This window comes from Rattus norvegicus, chromosome 8 (assembly GCF_036323735.1).
Source record: "Rattus norvegicus strain BN/NHsdMcwi chromosome 8, GRCr8, whole genome shotgun sequence".
Taxonomy (NCBI): domain Eukaryota; kingdom Metazoa; phylum Chordata; class Mammalia; order Rodentia; family Muridae; genus Rattus; species Rattus norvegicus.
The window spans coordinates 31,474,954-31,492,034 of NC_086026.1; the positions used below are offsets into that span (position 1 = coordinate 31,474,954).

Sequence of the window (17,081 nt, forward strand, 5' to 3'; positions counted from 1 at the left end):
ATTGGATACCTTTGTCCTGAAACACCAAAACAAGCTGAGGAACTGCATGACTGCAACATGTCATGCCGAAGTAAATCTGTATTGAAAGAAAATATGCTCGGCCAATTGACAAAATTATAATCTGGATCATAGGTCATTGTTAGATTTTTTTCAGTCGCCAAAACTACTAGGATGTTGTTGTTGTTGTTGTTGTTGTTTAAAAATATGCTTTTAACTACTTTGGGAAATGGGCCATCGGTTAAACATAGTCTCCCTCATTTCAGAAGGCAGTGTCTGCACTGTTTACATCTGTTCACATGTGCCACAGTGTGTAAGACTCAGTGCACATGTGACAAGGCAAATGCAGCTTAGGCTAAGATTGGTGAATTTCAATAGAGAACATACAAGATTTCATGTACTTATAACATTTCTCTTAAGTGTGAAATTCTTCCAAATAAGATTCTTGAAAGCATGAATTCAGCATACACCAAAATGGTATAGTAACACCATGTATTCTGAAGACCTGTTGTGTGCATGATGACTAAGACCTTGAATTTGGCTAGTCCTACTTTGGTCAGCTGTAATATCACTACGTATACCATGGCTCATGGCTTAGATAAGGCAGGAGTTTTTACGATACATAGATCCAAGTTCGCAGTCAGTTGATATGGGAAACATAAAGTCATGTATCCCTGAAGGTCCCTTGAGTGGAATAAGTGAGTGAAGAGAGCTGAACACTAGGAAAGGAGAAAGGCATGGCTGTGGGGACAGTCTTCCTTAAGGAACAACCCCTCAGCATTGCATCATAACCCAGAACAGTATCTGGGAATGGCTAGGTGGGCTACAATGAAGTCATCTAATCCTCCTCTTTTTATCAGTTGAGGAAAAACCTGGTAAAAGTTCACAGACACCAAGTCTCAGAGTATAGAAAATAAAAAGTGTAAGTGTGTGTGTATATAGAGTACATATATATATCACACCATTTATATCACACCATTCTTAACAACAAAAAATATATCACGCAGTTTGCTTCTGTACAATTTGGGATAATATATAATTTTAGCTGTTTACAAATAAGATGTGGTGCATCAAATATTACATAGGGTCGATAATACATTTCTGGCAGAAATAAATATATTGCACTTAAACAGAACTTCAGTAAATGTTACTTCATAGCATTAGGCTTATAATTTTTTCCCATAAAACATTTCCCACGCCCTTCCCCCACCCCGCACACTGCATTACAGTGACTTTTCCACGCAAATTGTTAATCAAATGAAGACACAGCAAACAGGGAAACTGTGACAGGGCCTACTGAGCAGGTGTTACACAATCTCATACGTTAGCAACTAAAAGAACCTTTTCAGATTTTTGAGGAAAAAAGTTTTAAAGCAACTAAATACAATGTCTTTGCGCCAGAGTAAAGTAAAATACAACAAATTGTATCTTTTGTCCAGATTCAGTATTTTACACACACACACACACTCACACACACACTCACACACCCATACACATACACATATACTCACACACACATACACATACACATATACTCACACACACATACACACACACTCACACATACACACACACATACACACACTCACACACACACTCACACATACACACACACATACACACACACTCACACACACACACACACACACACACACACACCACACTATTTTCCTTGCAGGACGCTTTCTTAAAGGGTTAAGAGATTGAAATTATATTAGGGAGAGAGAGAGAGAGGCAGTTAAAGAAAGCTAGTAAATACTTGTGGATTATTAACACATCGAATACTTATAAATGTGCCTTTGTACGATTAAGCTTGCAGAGGAAAGGTGTTTGGTGTTTTATAACAGCTACAGAATAGTAAGCTTTGTTAAAGGGGCTTGTACACTTCCTTAAAATGTTAAAAGTGTGTAACCTTAACTTTGGTGTTTATGGCAATGTCTGTCATTCTAAAATGATATGAAAATGTATATAAAACCCATCCTTCCCTCAGTAACTCTATGGAGGAACAAATCAAATATTCTATCTTTTGTCGGCTGCTTTGTCAGAGTGAGTATTGTTCTGTTTGCAATAACTATCAGCTCCCTGCCCAGTTAATAATGGACGTAGCTTTTCTTACTCGGTAAAATGCAGAATAAGAACATGAATTTAAACACATTATCTTAGCCGGCTCATTAGTGACCACTAAGCTCACCCACCTAGCTAGTGGGGTGAGAAGTCCGCCATCCACTTTATTTGTTAACATATATTTAGTTATTTTTCTCAACCTAATTGCCCCTTACATAGGCAATGTAGCTTGAAAAGTTCATCTCAAGTCAAGAAATAGGATAAATATCCTAACATCTCCCCGAAGTGCTCATAGGCAGTGTGAGACAAGAGGTTTCACTACTAAGAACATTTCTTGAGTTTGGAAAGGATTCATTTTCCTTTTGCTTTGTTTTATTTTTCCGGTTGGGGGGTGGGGAGACAATGCTGTTGTATCTGGAGAAGCAAAGAGGCAGACAGTTATCCCCAGTGGCTGGGGAGGTAAGCACTTAGAATGCCCCAAAGTCGGTGCAGCTCTGCTAAATGACGAACCTGTATGGAGAGCCTTCTTGTAGCCCCCACATAAATGCTCATAACTTTCTAGGTAGGACGCCAGTGTTACAAGCTGGCGGTGCCATCGATGGAGCAGAAAGTCACTGCGTTAGACAATGCTACCTGACAACTGTTGATCTGTCACACACAACTGGAAGTACTTCTACAAGAACCGCTAAGGACAGGAACAGGGTGGGATGGTTCACACCTCAACCTGGAATTATCGAGGGATCTTTTAAAACCAGAGCGTGAAGTTATGAGCACATCCCTTAGAGCTCAGTAAAGCAAGCCTGGCCAGGCCTCTTCAATAACTCCATTCGACCATTCTTTCTCACAACATAATATCCATAAGGAGGGAGCTCTGAACTGTTTCAAATGTATTATAAATCTTCGTCATTATTATTCGATTGGATTTATCAATTAATATCTAATTATTACCATCAATTTCGGTGGAACAAACTTGGGGATTTTAAGTGATAAACTCCCCAAGGCTTAATAAAAGTTGACAGGATAAATCAGAAAGGCACAGGTGGCCCCAGGCTCAAGTGCCAGGCACTCACATGTTGCTGTTTCTCTTGGGAGGTTTCTGTCTGGTTTACGTAATACCAACAGGGGAAACAAACACCCAGCGAAGCCTTTTAGGGGGAACGTGTTCAAGAGCCCGCCTTGCTGTCTATCATGCATTTCAGTGAGTCTCGTCCTCATGCTGCCTAATTACAAGCAAAATTAAAAGGTCAGGAGATGCCAGCAAAAGATCAGATGAACAGCAATTAAAAAAAAAGCTACTGTGAGGCACACCGGTTTGAGAAACTCTAAAAGCAATATTAAAACAATCTTTTCATCCTCACTGAAAAGAAAACACAGGCATGTGTTTAGAATCTCAACATAAACCAGGGGAGACATGAGGGGCACTCTGTACAATCCTGCCTTGGGTTTTTCTGCTTTAAATGGCAACACTTTATTCCAAGGTTCTTTTGTGAGAGACCAATTATTAAATATCAATACCCTACCCTAGCTCCATGGGCATTTATTTTAAACATCACTTGCAATGGGTTTTTAAGAGAAATGCACATCTGTCTGGAAACCAATGACTTGTGGAGACTACTACAAGACACACAAAAAGCTGGGTGTCTGACATAAGAGTTTAAAATAGTTCTGTTAACAGTTCATGCTTCTTTGTAAGTAAACTATGGACTTTCGGTGGAGAATATCAAGTGCAAAATCTAAAATCAGCATCCCACACTCAGGCTGCGTATGGTGCCTCGTTTCATAGACTAGACGTGGTCTGGGAAGCGTAACATTAAAGGTACCAAATCAAACTTCAGAGTGGTGTGGCAAATATATTGCATTTATGCCTAAATACACTTCTACTGTCAGGAGAGCTATTTCCCATATCTCTGATTGGACACACTCAATACTTTTGAAGTAAGAGCAGAGAGGAGTAAAAGCTACATATAAAACAAAGTTCAGAGGACCTACATGAAGCAAGCTGGTCACATCCTACAGGTGGAATACACTGTCTTCAAAGCTGAAAGCCTAATGACTTAATAAATCTAATCTATTAGGGAAATGTACTACTGCCAAACCAGATGCACTACCCTGACTGTAAATGCTAAGATACATGTTGCTCGAAAATAATGCGGTGGCTATATAGAAGGAAAACATAAGCTCTGGCTTACGCATAGAAGGAAAGCTTAAGAAAATAGCGAAAACCGGAAGAAGCTCCTGCTTGTTAGTGTTTCTGTCAGGGAGTCATTGAGTAAACATGCAGCTTCTTATTAGGGACCGGGGAAGATGGAAAGAAGTCTGTAAATGTAATACAGTCAGACAGGAGGAATCAGCTACAGGGCATATTCATACCCATCAGCACACACGAGAGCGTGGTGAGCCATGCACATGGAGAATGGCCACTGGCAAATCCCAGACAATAGTGGAAGCAACAGTAAAGCAGATTTATATAAAAAAAAATCAGAATTGGCCCAGTGTGTTTTAATATGCAAAAGGCCTCCTGACGCTGGGGTGAAAACAAAGAGGACTTTGGTTCCCATGGCAGAGAAATTCCCCACAGAAGAGAGACACCAGATTTTGATCGTGTGAGAGAGAGTCTCAGCCATCACATGGGCTCTGGACAGGTCCCCAGTGGCTATCCCTATTTACTAATGCAGCCCTTGAAAGCCAACCTCTTTGATGATGACAGAGCCTCTTGCTTTAAAATGGCAGATGGAGGGTTTTCACTACATAACTGCAGGGTTGGTGTGAGAAAAAGAATTATTAGGAAAAAGGAGGAACTGAAGACAGAGTTTATGGAGTCATGGCCCGTGGATGTGGCAGGGATTTGGTAAAGGCGTTCCCACGTATTCGTTCACGCCACAGGATGTACTAGCACCAACTTTTCCCCTTCTGTAGTAAATGACACAAAGGAAACTAAACATGCCTAAACTATAGCACTACAAACATAGCTACTGGCTTCCATTTTCTCCTGGGAGAAATGGACTTTCGTGTCAATGCGTTACATGGTATTGCCTTCTGGACGATGCTTTGAACTTGTTGAAAGCAGAAAGAAACCTCTACACGTGGATTTTATACAGGACTGCATCAACAGAACTTTTAACCAGTGGGATTATTAAGCTTTCTGGGCAAACTGATATCCTATTAGTTGTAGGAGTTTGTTGGCTAAACTTCACACTGATTCTCTCCTGGATCCAACCACAAGTGAATCCTGGCCCACGGTGCACTCCCTTACCGGTAGTTTTATTTTGTGAGTCCAGCTCTCCTCTTTTATAAGTCCTGTGTTTTTCTGGAGAGTCCCTGCTCCAATACCCCACTTCCCACCCACCCATCCCTCTCCTGTATTTTCATAGCCGTTTGCACACTCTGTATCTAGCTTCCCCCACTCTCAGAAGAATCATACAAATGGTGTCATCACTGCAGAAGAGTGGCGAAGTCCCTGGATGGCAGCATAGGGCCCCTGTTGGAAGTAGTGGTGGTATCTAGGCATGTGGAATGAAGGGAACGTGGGGCCACTTCCCTGCATGGAGCTGGCAATTGCAGATGGCGTCAGAGGCATTCCCAGGCGGCTGTAGGGTGGCAGAGAACCCTGGATAGGGTGAGGAATTGGTGTTGCTATGGATGCCGTACTGGTGCCAAGAGCAGTCAGGGGCTGTGGATGCTGAAATCCAGGAAAACTGGAAGACGATGATACCCAGGAACTGAGAGACAAATTGTCAGATGTTGTAAAGGCTGACCCTGGAAGAAAAACACTCATTAGATTCAAGTCGCTACTTCAGTATACTGATGAAGAACGGACAATCGGTTGGTTGTCTTTTGTTGTAGTTGTTGCTGCTGTTGTTCTGAGGCAGGCTGTCACTATGTAGTTCTGGCTGTCCTGGAACCCACTATGCAGAGCAGGCTGGCCTCACACTCACAGAGATCCTGCCTGCCTTTGCCTCCCCAGTGCTGACATTAAAGGAATATGGCACCACACCATGCTTAAGAGCATATTTTGAAAAGTTGCTAATGCCCCAGACCCAAGAGTAGTAAGGCAATGCAAATTGAACTTTTTCCTTTAAAGAAGGGGTTGGAGAGGTGACCCTGCAGTGGAGAACACTGTTACTTTTCCAGGGGAAGCAGGTTCATACCCCAGCACCCATACGGCTGTTCACAACCATCCATAACCCCATTCTATGGGAGCCTGACGCCCTCTTCTGACCTTGACAGACACCAGGCATACACATGGTGCACATGCATTTACACAGGCAAAACACTCATATACATATGAGTATATACATATGATATGTATATATCATAATAATATAAATAATACAAATATTGTAAATATTATAGATAAAATATAAAAAAAGGAAAAGAACTCAAAGCTGGGTGGCTAAATCTGAGAAGTATTTGGAGAGGGCTGGTGAATGAGATCACAATATACTACATTCTAAAGAAATTCTCAAATATTTGGTAAAACTATTAATCTTTTTTAAAAACTCTATATTAGCAATTCAAAAAGATACACCGACAGCAGATTGATTAGAAGGTAGATTCATCTTTCTAGATGAGAAGACTTCATTTACTCCCAACATAGAAGGAAGAATTTACTAAACAGAAAAATATTCAACTGATGTCACGGCCTACATACTCCAAAGTGGCTGAGCAGTGACACTTTGCCTGAGGATATGGTCTCATTGCCTCAAGAACTCCAAATATTAGCAGCACCTCTCTAAAGAAAGCTGGTCGTGTCTCTGCAAAGCCACCTTTTCCCAAAGCCATCATGAGAACAATAAACAAGAAATTCTTCTTCATCAGCATTCAGAAGTTGAAACAGGAGGGAATGCTGGCTGAATTTTCCAAGTAATCATGGCTTCCTTTCAGTGAGCTATAAAGAATGTCCTGTGCTTTCCCTAATAATGTCATTTGTTATTTTAGGCAGAGAGGCGGGGGGGGGGGTGGGGAGGGAGGGAGGGAGGGAGGAAGGAAGGTAGCAAGGAAGGAAGGAGATTCTCTCCTCGTGTGAACATCCAAAGCCCTGTGGTGGGTCACCACTGGCCTCCCTGTCTCCCTCTTCTCTCTATTCTTGCTTCCTATGTGCTGAGGCTTCTCTCTGAGCTTTCTGCCCAGAGAAACTTTGCTCAATTCTTTGGTGTTCTGGGTGAATATACTCACATTTGTTGTGTGTACTGAACAACCTTAGACGCCACTTTTAAAATATAGCCTCTCGTTATTCTGGAGTTCACCAGTAGGGACAGGCTGGGAAGTCAGTGAGCCCAGAGATTTGCCTCCCTTTGCATCCCCAAATATAGGAAATTACAAGAGACTGAGCCATCCCCCAAGCCCTCTGTTTAGTTTTCGCTTCAACTATGAGGGCCAGTGATGGTCTTTGGTCATGACAATCTTTTTAAAAGTGTTCTTCATTTTGAACTGATCCTAATAAAATAGCTTTAGTTTTCAAATAATAAAGCTGGGATTCAAAAGTAGCATGAAATTGACCCAAAGTGTGGTTGGTGTCTCTTTGGCCATTAGTCACAGAAGAGCCCGCCACTAACCTGATTCAAAGGCTCTAATGTTCTGTCACTAGCAAATAAAACACCTCAGGTGGAGTAGCTAGTCAAGCAAACTAACGAAGCACATGAGAATCAGCACCGTAGACTACCTCTTCTGAAAAGGCTCAACGGTACTTGTTGGCATATGTTCCCAGAGGTTCAGACACTCCATCAACCCCTGTCATCCCCTGCCAAGCGCTCTAGCCTGTAGCAGTTCCACATCTCCAGATGGTGCATGGCCTTACCTCGGTTCGGAGTTGTCTGACTCTCCTCCCCCAGGACATCCTCCTCTCCATAGGTGCGGATGGGTGACCGGGCATAGGAATGCTTCTGGATCAGGCTCTCCACACTCTCCCTGTAGAACACAGGGACACATACATCACAGGTTCACTTCAGAGAGGGATTTACGGGGAACTCACAGGTCTGTTTTCTCAGGCAAAGGGAAAGATAACATTCGAACCTTGTATGTTCACTGGCTGTGCAGAGACTTCTGGGACATGAGTTCAGATGCCTGAGAGCAACTAAATACAACTAAACATAAAAGGAAGGACAGGGCAGTGAAATACGGTCTCAGGAATATGGAATTTAATTGAGCAAAAATACTATAGGGTGGCAATGCATCTTATTAACTTCAGCAGATGATGATTCAAAACAAGTTATGAATTGATCCAAATGTACTGGATCAGGATATGACAAAATATTGGGGAAAGTTCATTATATCAGTAATAAAGTGACTGCATTCACTAATGGCACAGATGTGAAGAGCATTGGCTACATGGACGTTGACGGTGTGGATAATAAATGTAGTAAATTGTTGTGCCAAAACTAAAGACCACAGAGAAGCTGTGCCAGGAACATAGGCAGCCATTAAGAAATCAAGGTCCTCTTGAAACAGATACGTGGTCTTCTAGGAGTGCAAATACCTCTTTCAAAAAAAATAGCTGTGACCTAAAGACAGTACCAAATGACTAACCAAAGAGACAAAGAAAACGAATATTTTTAATTGTGCGGTATGAGGGTATGAGAAAGGAGAAGCCAGTCACCCAATTGCATACTGAACAAACGAAAATAATAAACCCAATGTCCTAGCTACTATTCGAAATGTAACATTTGACATTTCATAGAGATGTATCAATACTTGTGAAAAATACTATCTAATTAACAGTGTCTGGGGTTCCAAAAGGTTACATACCTGGGACAATTCCCAACAGACAGTGGGGAAGGGCCCACTTCTGAGAGTTCTGCTGTTTTCTTAATCTCTATTTGCAGTTCTTCACATGGGAGCTACCACTTCCTAACTGCTGTCCCTCTGTGAAAATCTTGAAATTAGTTTTTACCAGTATCCCAACTTTATTTTTCTTTTTCAAAATTGTATTGGGTATTGTAGCTCATTTATTTCCATATAAATTTAATAATTTCTTTTTCAAGCTTACTGAAACTTTAATCAGGATGGTATCTAAGATGTACATCAATTTATGGGGAATTGACATTTATAATGTTGAGTCTTTTTCAATCCGTGTACAATATGTTCTTTCATTTATTTGGCACTAAAGTTCAATAGATTTAAATATAAAAACCTAACCTATCTAACCATATTTATCCCAAAACATTTCATATTCTACTAAGTGCTTTCTAATTTCCATTTCTAATTGTTCATTTATATTAGATACAAATGTAATTTTCTTTCGCATGCTGATCTCGTATCTGGTAGATTTTTTTGGCTGACATTACTGTTTGCCCCAATGGCTCTTTTAAAGATTTGCAGTTTGTGATTATTCTATGACCCGAAGTAATTTCAATTGTTTGCTTCTGTTTGTCACAACTGTTATTTTAATTTCCCACAGTTTACTGTTTGTAATTACCTGTGCAGTACTGAATAGTAGCCGTCAGAGCCACTTACTAAGCTCTTCCACTCGGTGGACAATATGACCTCCCGTGATTTGGTAGACATCCTTCACAAGACTCGGTCATTGGTCCCTTCTCATCCCATGTTGCTGAGAGGATTTTTAAAACTCAGAATAGATTTTGTTTTGGTTTTGGTTTTGATTTTTCTTTGTCTAGTAAGATAATCAAATAATTTCTCTTAGTGGGTTTTTGTTTTTGTTTTTGTTGGTGGAGGGTCTAATGTCAAGCTAACTTTGTGTTTCTGAGGAACCTCTAATTGGACATGTTAGCATCCTCTTGTTGAACTCAATCTCTTAGAATTATCCTAAGAATTTTCCCATGTATATTCAAAAGGGCGTATTAGGATCTAATTTTCTATTTTGTAATATCTTCCTTCAGTCTTATTGTTAAGGTAATGATGTCCTTGTGGCTTCATTTTTTAAAGTATTCCTGGTTTCTTTTCCTGCTGCTGTGATAAAATACCCTTACCAAAGCACCCTCCGGGGGTGAGGGGAGACTTTATTTTCGCTCATAGTTCAAGAGTAAACCATGTCAGGAAAGTAAAGACAGCTTGAGTCTGGGAAAGCAGGTCATATTGTAGTCACAATCAGAAATGAGAGGGGAATGCATACAGGCTACTCCACTTACACAGTCCAGGACCCCAGCTAGTGAATGGTGTCACCCACAGTGGATGAGTTTGCAGTTAATGCAGTCAAGATAATTCCCCCACAAGCATGATCAGAAGGTTATCCTAAGCTATTGTAGGTCCTGTCGAGTTGATCGTTAAAACTAACATCACATATCCTTTCAATTCTGATCTCTGGAAGTGCTTGGATATTTTTGCTAGTGTGTACTCTTCACATATTTCATATTAGTCATGGGGAGCACCTTAGCCTTTATGGAAATGTCAATTACAAATTTACAGCTATCAAATTACCTCTTTGTTCTTGAGTGACAATTGATCGTTTTTTTCTTCCCTCAAAAATGTATATATGTCATTTAAATTGTTGAAACTGTAAGTGTGCTGATTGTTGTACTAGACAATACCATTCCTTTATTACTCCTGGTCTTCTTATTTTTTGCTGTAGTAAAATACTCCGACAAAAGCAACTTAAAGATGAAAAGATCTTTGCATCTCAATTAAAGACAATTCCCCATAAACATGCCTCAGACCAACCTGATTTGGGCCATGCTTCATAAAGAGTCCCATTCCAGGAGATGATAGATTACTCAGACTATACAGTGATGTTGTCCCATCACAATTAATTAGGGGGATTGTGTTTTCTTCCTGGTCAGTTTGACTGGAGGATTGTCAGTTTTATTAAGCTCTGCATTAATGTCTCACTGTTTTTCTCCCCTTGTTTTCCACTGGTTTTTTTTCCCTATGACTTTGAATCTGATTTGTTCTTCTTTGCCTAGTTTTTTTTTCTTTTTTGAGATTGAAGATGGGGGGTCATTGCCTTCAGACATTTCTTCATTTCTAAAGGAAGGCTATATACTACTCAGGAGTGATTTAGCAGCATCTCAGTGTTTTCTTTCTCCTTCAGTCCAAAGCATTCCGCAGTCATCTTGATATTTCCCTTACTGACACCTGCTATGTAGTTTACAAATGTTTAGGCATGTTTCAAGACTTCTTCATGCTCTCTCATACAGTTCTTTGTAGTCCAAGACAGGATTCATAGGACGCGGGTGTGTTTGACCTTATTGAGCCTTGTTTTATAGTACAAACCTCTTCACAGCACTTGTCTGTCACTTACGTAGAAGGCATAGTCACTACTGAAGGGAGTGCTGTCTAACTGTAAACTGGGTCAGGCTGGTTAACAGACCTGTTCAAATATTCAGACTTCTTTTTCATTTTTGCCTACTTAGTCAACTACTAAGAGAAGGACATTGAAATTTCCTACTCTGATTACTTGTCTGTTTCCTTTTCAGTCAGGCAGACCTGGCGTTCTGGTGTTAGATGTATAAACAGATACAAGAAAACACCCTAAAGGTGACAATTTATCCCAGTCAACTTTGATGTTAGTACAGCTACTCTACTTTTCTTCTTTTTCTTTATCTTTTTTTTCTTTTTGAGGCAGGATTTCACATAGCCTAGAATGTCCTAGAACTCCCTAACCACCTTCCTCCATTTCCTACATGCTGGGACTTGATATCTGTGCCACCCGTGCCACCATGCCCAGCTAGTCCACTCTTCTTTTAGTGTTAATTTGTTATATTTGTTTTCTATTATTTTACTTTTAACTCATCTCTTTATATTCTAAGGTACTCTATGAGCACCAATCCAACCCAAAATCTTCCACTGTTCTATGAGGGTGCTTAGCATAAGTGCAAGTGACACTCCTGGTTGGTCGTTGGTACCTTCTTTTGTCTGCAGCTTTATTTTGTTTACTTGGTTTGGTTTAGTTGGGTTGGGTTGGGTTGGGCTGGGCTGGGTTTGTTTGGTTTGGTTCGGTTCGATTTCATTTTGTTTCATTCCATTTGGTTTGGTTTGATTTCATTTCAGTTTTTGTCTGCTGCTCCTTTGCTTGTTCTCTTTGTCCTTGACTGTTCTCTGCCCTTTCCCTCTTTCCTTTAAGGTTGCATCTTCATGGTTCCTCTTTATCTCCTTCTAGCTTAACAGTTAATGTCTCCACATTCATAGTAAATACTTAATTTGTCACAACCTACCTTGAGGTGATATTGTACCTTTCAAGGATTACAGAAGAATCTTATCAATCCTCAGCACTTAAAAAAACTTGTATGTTTAATTTACCCCGTCTAGCTCTGTGCCCATCTTTTAAGTAACATTTTCTAATGATCTGTTTATTTTTTATTTTATGTGTACTAGTGTTTGCCAGTTTGTACACCTTCATCAGGGTACCAGATCCCCTATAACTGGAGTTACAGACAGTTGTGAGCTGCCATGTGGGTGCTGGGAATTGAATCTATGTTCTTTGGAAGGACAGCCAGTGCTCTTACCTGCTGAGCCATCTCTCCAGCCCCACTATGTAAACTTTTATCTGTCCATGTCCTCTGCCTTTCTGCCAGTCTTCCTTTCCTCATGGATATCCAGAATGGGACCCAGCACAATCATTTAGCCTGAAGACTTCCTTTACCAATCAACAGACCAAGTTGATGATGGTGAGTTCCTTGGCTTTCATGTGTCTGGAAAATGATCTTTATTTTTCTTTAGCTTTTAACAAGTAATTTTGGTGGCTGTTATAACTCTAGCCAACAGACTTTTCTCCTCAGTTCTTCAAACACTGTCTTACTCACAAGGAGTCTGTCATTGTCCTGGTCCTCTGACGTAATGTCTTTAATTCCCTTAGTATCTTCAACACTTCCTTGTGTCGTTGATCTCAGCCATGTGATTATGACATAACTTCACTGTTTCTTTTTGCTTCTTGAGGTCAACCTTGTTGGACCTTTTGGATTGTGTGTTTAATTGTTGTTAAATTTGGAAACATGATATTTCTTTTCCCATTTTCCCATGACCTTCCAGGGTCTCCAATTATATACACATGGTGCCTCTTTGAACTCTTTTGGTTTTCTAAGTTGACTCTTTGCTCTCTTTCACTTCAGATAGTTTCTGCTACTCTGTCTTCAATTTTACAAATATTTTCATCTGCAGTGTCTGTCTGCCCCTAATCCCACCCAGACACTAGTTCACCTTGTGAACAGTAGCTTTTACTTTCAAAATTTGACGGGGATCTTTCCTTTATCACTCATATTTTTGCATAAATGAAATGCAACTGTGTCAACTATCTACTTATCTTTATTATAATATCTGCAGTACATAAGCTACTTTATTTTCAGTTAGTTCGCTACATGGTCAGTCATATTCATTCATGTCTTTCATGCCTGCTTCCTTTCTCTCTGTGCTAGCATTTAGACTCAGCTTAGACCCTTACCAGGCTCTGAATAGCCTCATATTCTGGTACATAATCTAAAACATTGTTGTGTGATTTGCTTATTTTAGTCAGAAATAGTTTGTAGTTTTTCTTCCAAGATGTCTTAGATAGGACTGTACCTAACCAAGGACTATTTTTTCCCTTCACTCATGAAACAAATTTTCTGAAGCATTGCCCAATGTCATATTGAGTAGAACACATCCCTGTGTGAATCCTGGATCCTGCCATCCTTTTAAGCATTCTGTTTCCACTTTCTGGAAATTCCTTCACATATTTGTGTTTAGCAACTTCCAGAACACCCCAAAAAGACTCTTTATAGATCTCTGGGTTTCTTTCACTTAATCCATTGCCTCTTCCTCTTCCTCAGTTGTCCTCTGACTTCTCCTATCACAGGACTCGTCAGTTCTGGCTTCTCAAGGGTCATGCAAGCTCCCTTCTCTTCTTCCCTCCCCATGTCATGGTCTAAACCAGTGGGTCTCATCCTATGGTTCATGATGGGGATTGAACAACCATTTCCCAGAGGTCATCTAAGACCATCGGAAAACATATATTTCCATTATAATTCATAACAGCTATAAATTTGCAGTCATGAATTAGCAAGGAAAATATTTATGGTTGAGAACATGACAACATGAGGAAGTGTATTAGAGGGTCACAGCATTGGAAAGGTTGAGAACCACTAGTCTAAACACTCTTGAAAACAGTGAGCTACGGTATCATTTTTCTCTCCATTTGCTTTGTCCTCAAGGATTACACTGCTGTTTGTTGCCTCATGTCCAGTATCCTGTAAGGTTTTCTGTGTTTTGTTTGTTTCTGGTTCTTGTAGCAACACATTTATCTGGATCAGTGTTCCTCATGAGGCCCTTCTAAGCATCCCAAAGTCCAGCAAGAATCTTATTTAGATCAATTCAATCACTGCCTCAGGGGATGGGGTACAGGATTTAGTAGCTGGTAACTCCAACAGAAAGGTGAGATTAGGAAAGGAGAGGAGGAAGATATGTGGTAGAAACTTTTAACCAAGTACTGTTCTCTAAGTTTTGAATTTTTATGTATATTTAAAGATAAACAGTACAATATAAAAATACCATGTGGTTCTCATAGACTACCAATGGCAAAACAAAATTGATATCCACCATTAGCATTTTGGGGACTTACTATATTGAAATAATAAAAATAATAATCATATCAGCATTTATTTTTTATATCAGCCTATTTATTTAAAGCATATATTAATCTCAGAATGGAGAGCAGGAAATATGTTACTCTGGGAAAGGGGCTTGGCATAATTTCATACAGATGAATAAAATTATAGATTTCATACAAACTGGTAAAAAGCAGATGTGATAGAGAAGGACACCTTAAAGATCTTGGCTGTAGACAGGAAGAAGGAAATCAAGAAGACCAAACAAGACAAGTAACATGATGTCCTGATCCCTCTACATAGGAAGAGCCCTGAGACTGCCTGAGACATAAAAATGTCTCCAGTCAGAACTTCAGCTACACATAGCCAATGGATCTTGTTGCCTACCAAGTTTTCAAGATTCATTACACCATTCTTATGGTATGAATGAAGACTTATATTACAGTTTGTTCATATGATCAAACTAACTCAGCATTTGCATCAACACAAAAGACATAGGAGGCTGCAAGTTAGAGTGCAAATACCATGAACTTTGATCCATTTGATAACTGGATGGCTGGATCCACGAGGCTGTGAACTACTGACAACATTTTTGTCCTTGCTTTGTTATGTCCTTAACCTCTATTTCTTGTAAATTGGGGTTCAAAATTTTTGCTTCACGGATTCACATGTTCAAGTCAATAAGCATAGATGCATAAACATACATGCACATACATATGGAATTGTTATTATGAACAATCTATATAGAAATTGCAGAGTTATAAAATGAAATATTTAAAAATATCTCCTTTTTGAAGGAGGATGGTGAAAAGAGGAAGAGGAGGGGGGAGGGAAAGAGAAAAAAGAGAGAGAAATGTGGTGTCTATTCACAATGGTGTTGTTTGCAGTCATAAAGAGACTTTTTCAGCAAAATGAATAGGGCCTGAGGACATGATGTTCTGTATAATCTCTGGTTGTAGAAACATAGGCTCTGTGAGCTCTTTCATGTGTGGCAGAAACAAAAGAAAGGGGTCTGACAGAAGAGTGGCGACAACTAGAGACTAGGGAAAGGGTGAGTAGGATGGGGAATTACAGAGAACTGATATTAATATGTGTGTGTGCACTTATGTGCATGTGCCTATGTGTTATGTATGCATTGACATACAGCACTGAAGCCAGCTAAATGCAGACAACTAGTACATGTTAATCAAAAGGAACAAACATAAAGGGTGGCTTTAATCATGACAGACAACTCTGGTACTGTTGAAGCGAGCACCCCCAAAAGCTAATGGCACTTACTAAAGGACTCAAGCCACTGCAGTACCAGAGAGGGATTCTTTTTAGGGTAACTTGGGTCACTAAGAAAACAGTCAAGTTAGCTGAATAACCCAATACAATGACAACTTAAAATACACCAAATTTGATGCCATTTAAGTCTGAGCCATGAGTCATGGTGTTAATATTTAAAATACAAATTTTAAAGAAATGGACCATTATTTGTACATAAGGAAAAGAACTTGCTTAAACAGCATGGAAAACCACCTCCTTCTGGAACGATTATAAGGGGCGTAGCAGTCTATCTCTAAAGTATGTTCCTTTTACCACAACTTTCATATAAGATGCTACATGCAAGCATTTAAATTCTAAAGAGGTGTATGGTGCTTGCCTCTCCGAAAGGGCCTCTACGGAACATCATTTAAACATCTTCCACATTCAACAAAGGAAAACTCATTCTCCAAATGATATGATGAATCACTGTCTTGTGAAACATTTTGCTTTTCTATAAAAAGTACATTATATTCATTCTGTCCTTGCTAGACCACTGGTGTCATTACTTATGCTATTCCCTGGGAGTTGGGGGAGACGGGATTTTATCAAAGTGATTTACTTGTGTCAGGCCTGGAAGTGAACTGAAAGCAGTAGCAGTTCTTATATAAAGGACGGCCTAATTGTATTACTGCCTTTTAAGTGATTGAACACAGTGGTGCATATCAGACCCGTCTCCTCAGAATTGCTACAAAGAGTAGACAGCCCAGGATGTTTATTTTATAGGGAATCCATGATCGCAGCAGAAAGAAAGGAGCAAAGCCTCTGTTGAGCCTGAGAAACTATCAGAAGAGTTTCTAAGACACGGTCCCATGGAGAGTGACTCAGCTAGTGGACTTGTTTTGTACTGCTTGGGTCTGCTTTATCATAGTGTGAGCGACTATAGTTTCCACTCCACTTGCCTTGGACCTGTGTACCTCTGTAGACCAGCAGTGTCTCTAGCATCGAATGCTAAACTCACCTAAGCTAGAGGATGGCCTCTTTGCCTTAGCTGGCCTTCACTGGATTTCTTCTGCCTGCTCAAGTCAGAAGTAACTGTCAAGTCTGGGAACAAGTGTTAGAAATACAAGCAGACAGAGATGTCAAGACAGAAAAGTGGAAATGAGGATGCTGTTCTCCCTGTGGCCTGCAAGTCATTCACCCCAAGGTTGTTCTCAGAGCTTCAGCAGGCAAAACCAGCGCGCTCTGCTGGGAATGCAAATGGTTTCCTGCTTCCTCGGCAGTGAAACGCTTATTTCTCAATGC

The 17,081-nt window shown here is 40.1% G+C and overlaps 1 protein-coding gene across 3 annotated transcripts in view; it reads right to left on the bottom strand.

Moving 5' to 3' along the window:
• Positions 1-1,009: 1,009 nt before the first annotated feature.
• Tbx20 (T-box transcription factor 20) overlaps positions 1,010-17,081 on the bottom strand; it is a 58,089-nt gene continuing 42,017 nt past the window's right edge. For all 3 annotated transcript variants that reach the window (XM_039081364.2, NM_001401090.1, XM_063265373.1), the window contains 2 exons: positions 7,859-7,968; positions 1,010-5,817 (listed from right to left, as the gene is read on the bottom strand). In XM_039081364.2, the coding sequence (XP_038937292.1) occupies positions 5,477-5,817; positions 7,859-7,968 (451 nt within the window). In that variant the 3' untranslated portion in view covers positions 1,010-5,476. The remainder of the gene's footprint in view (positions 5,818-7,858; positions 7,969-17,081) is intronic.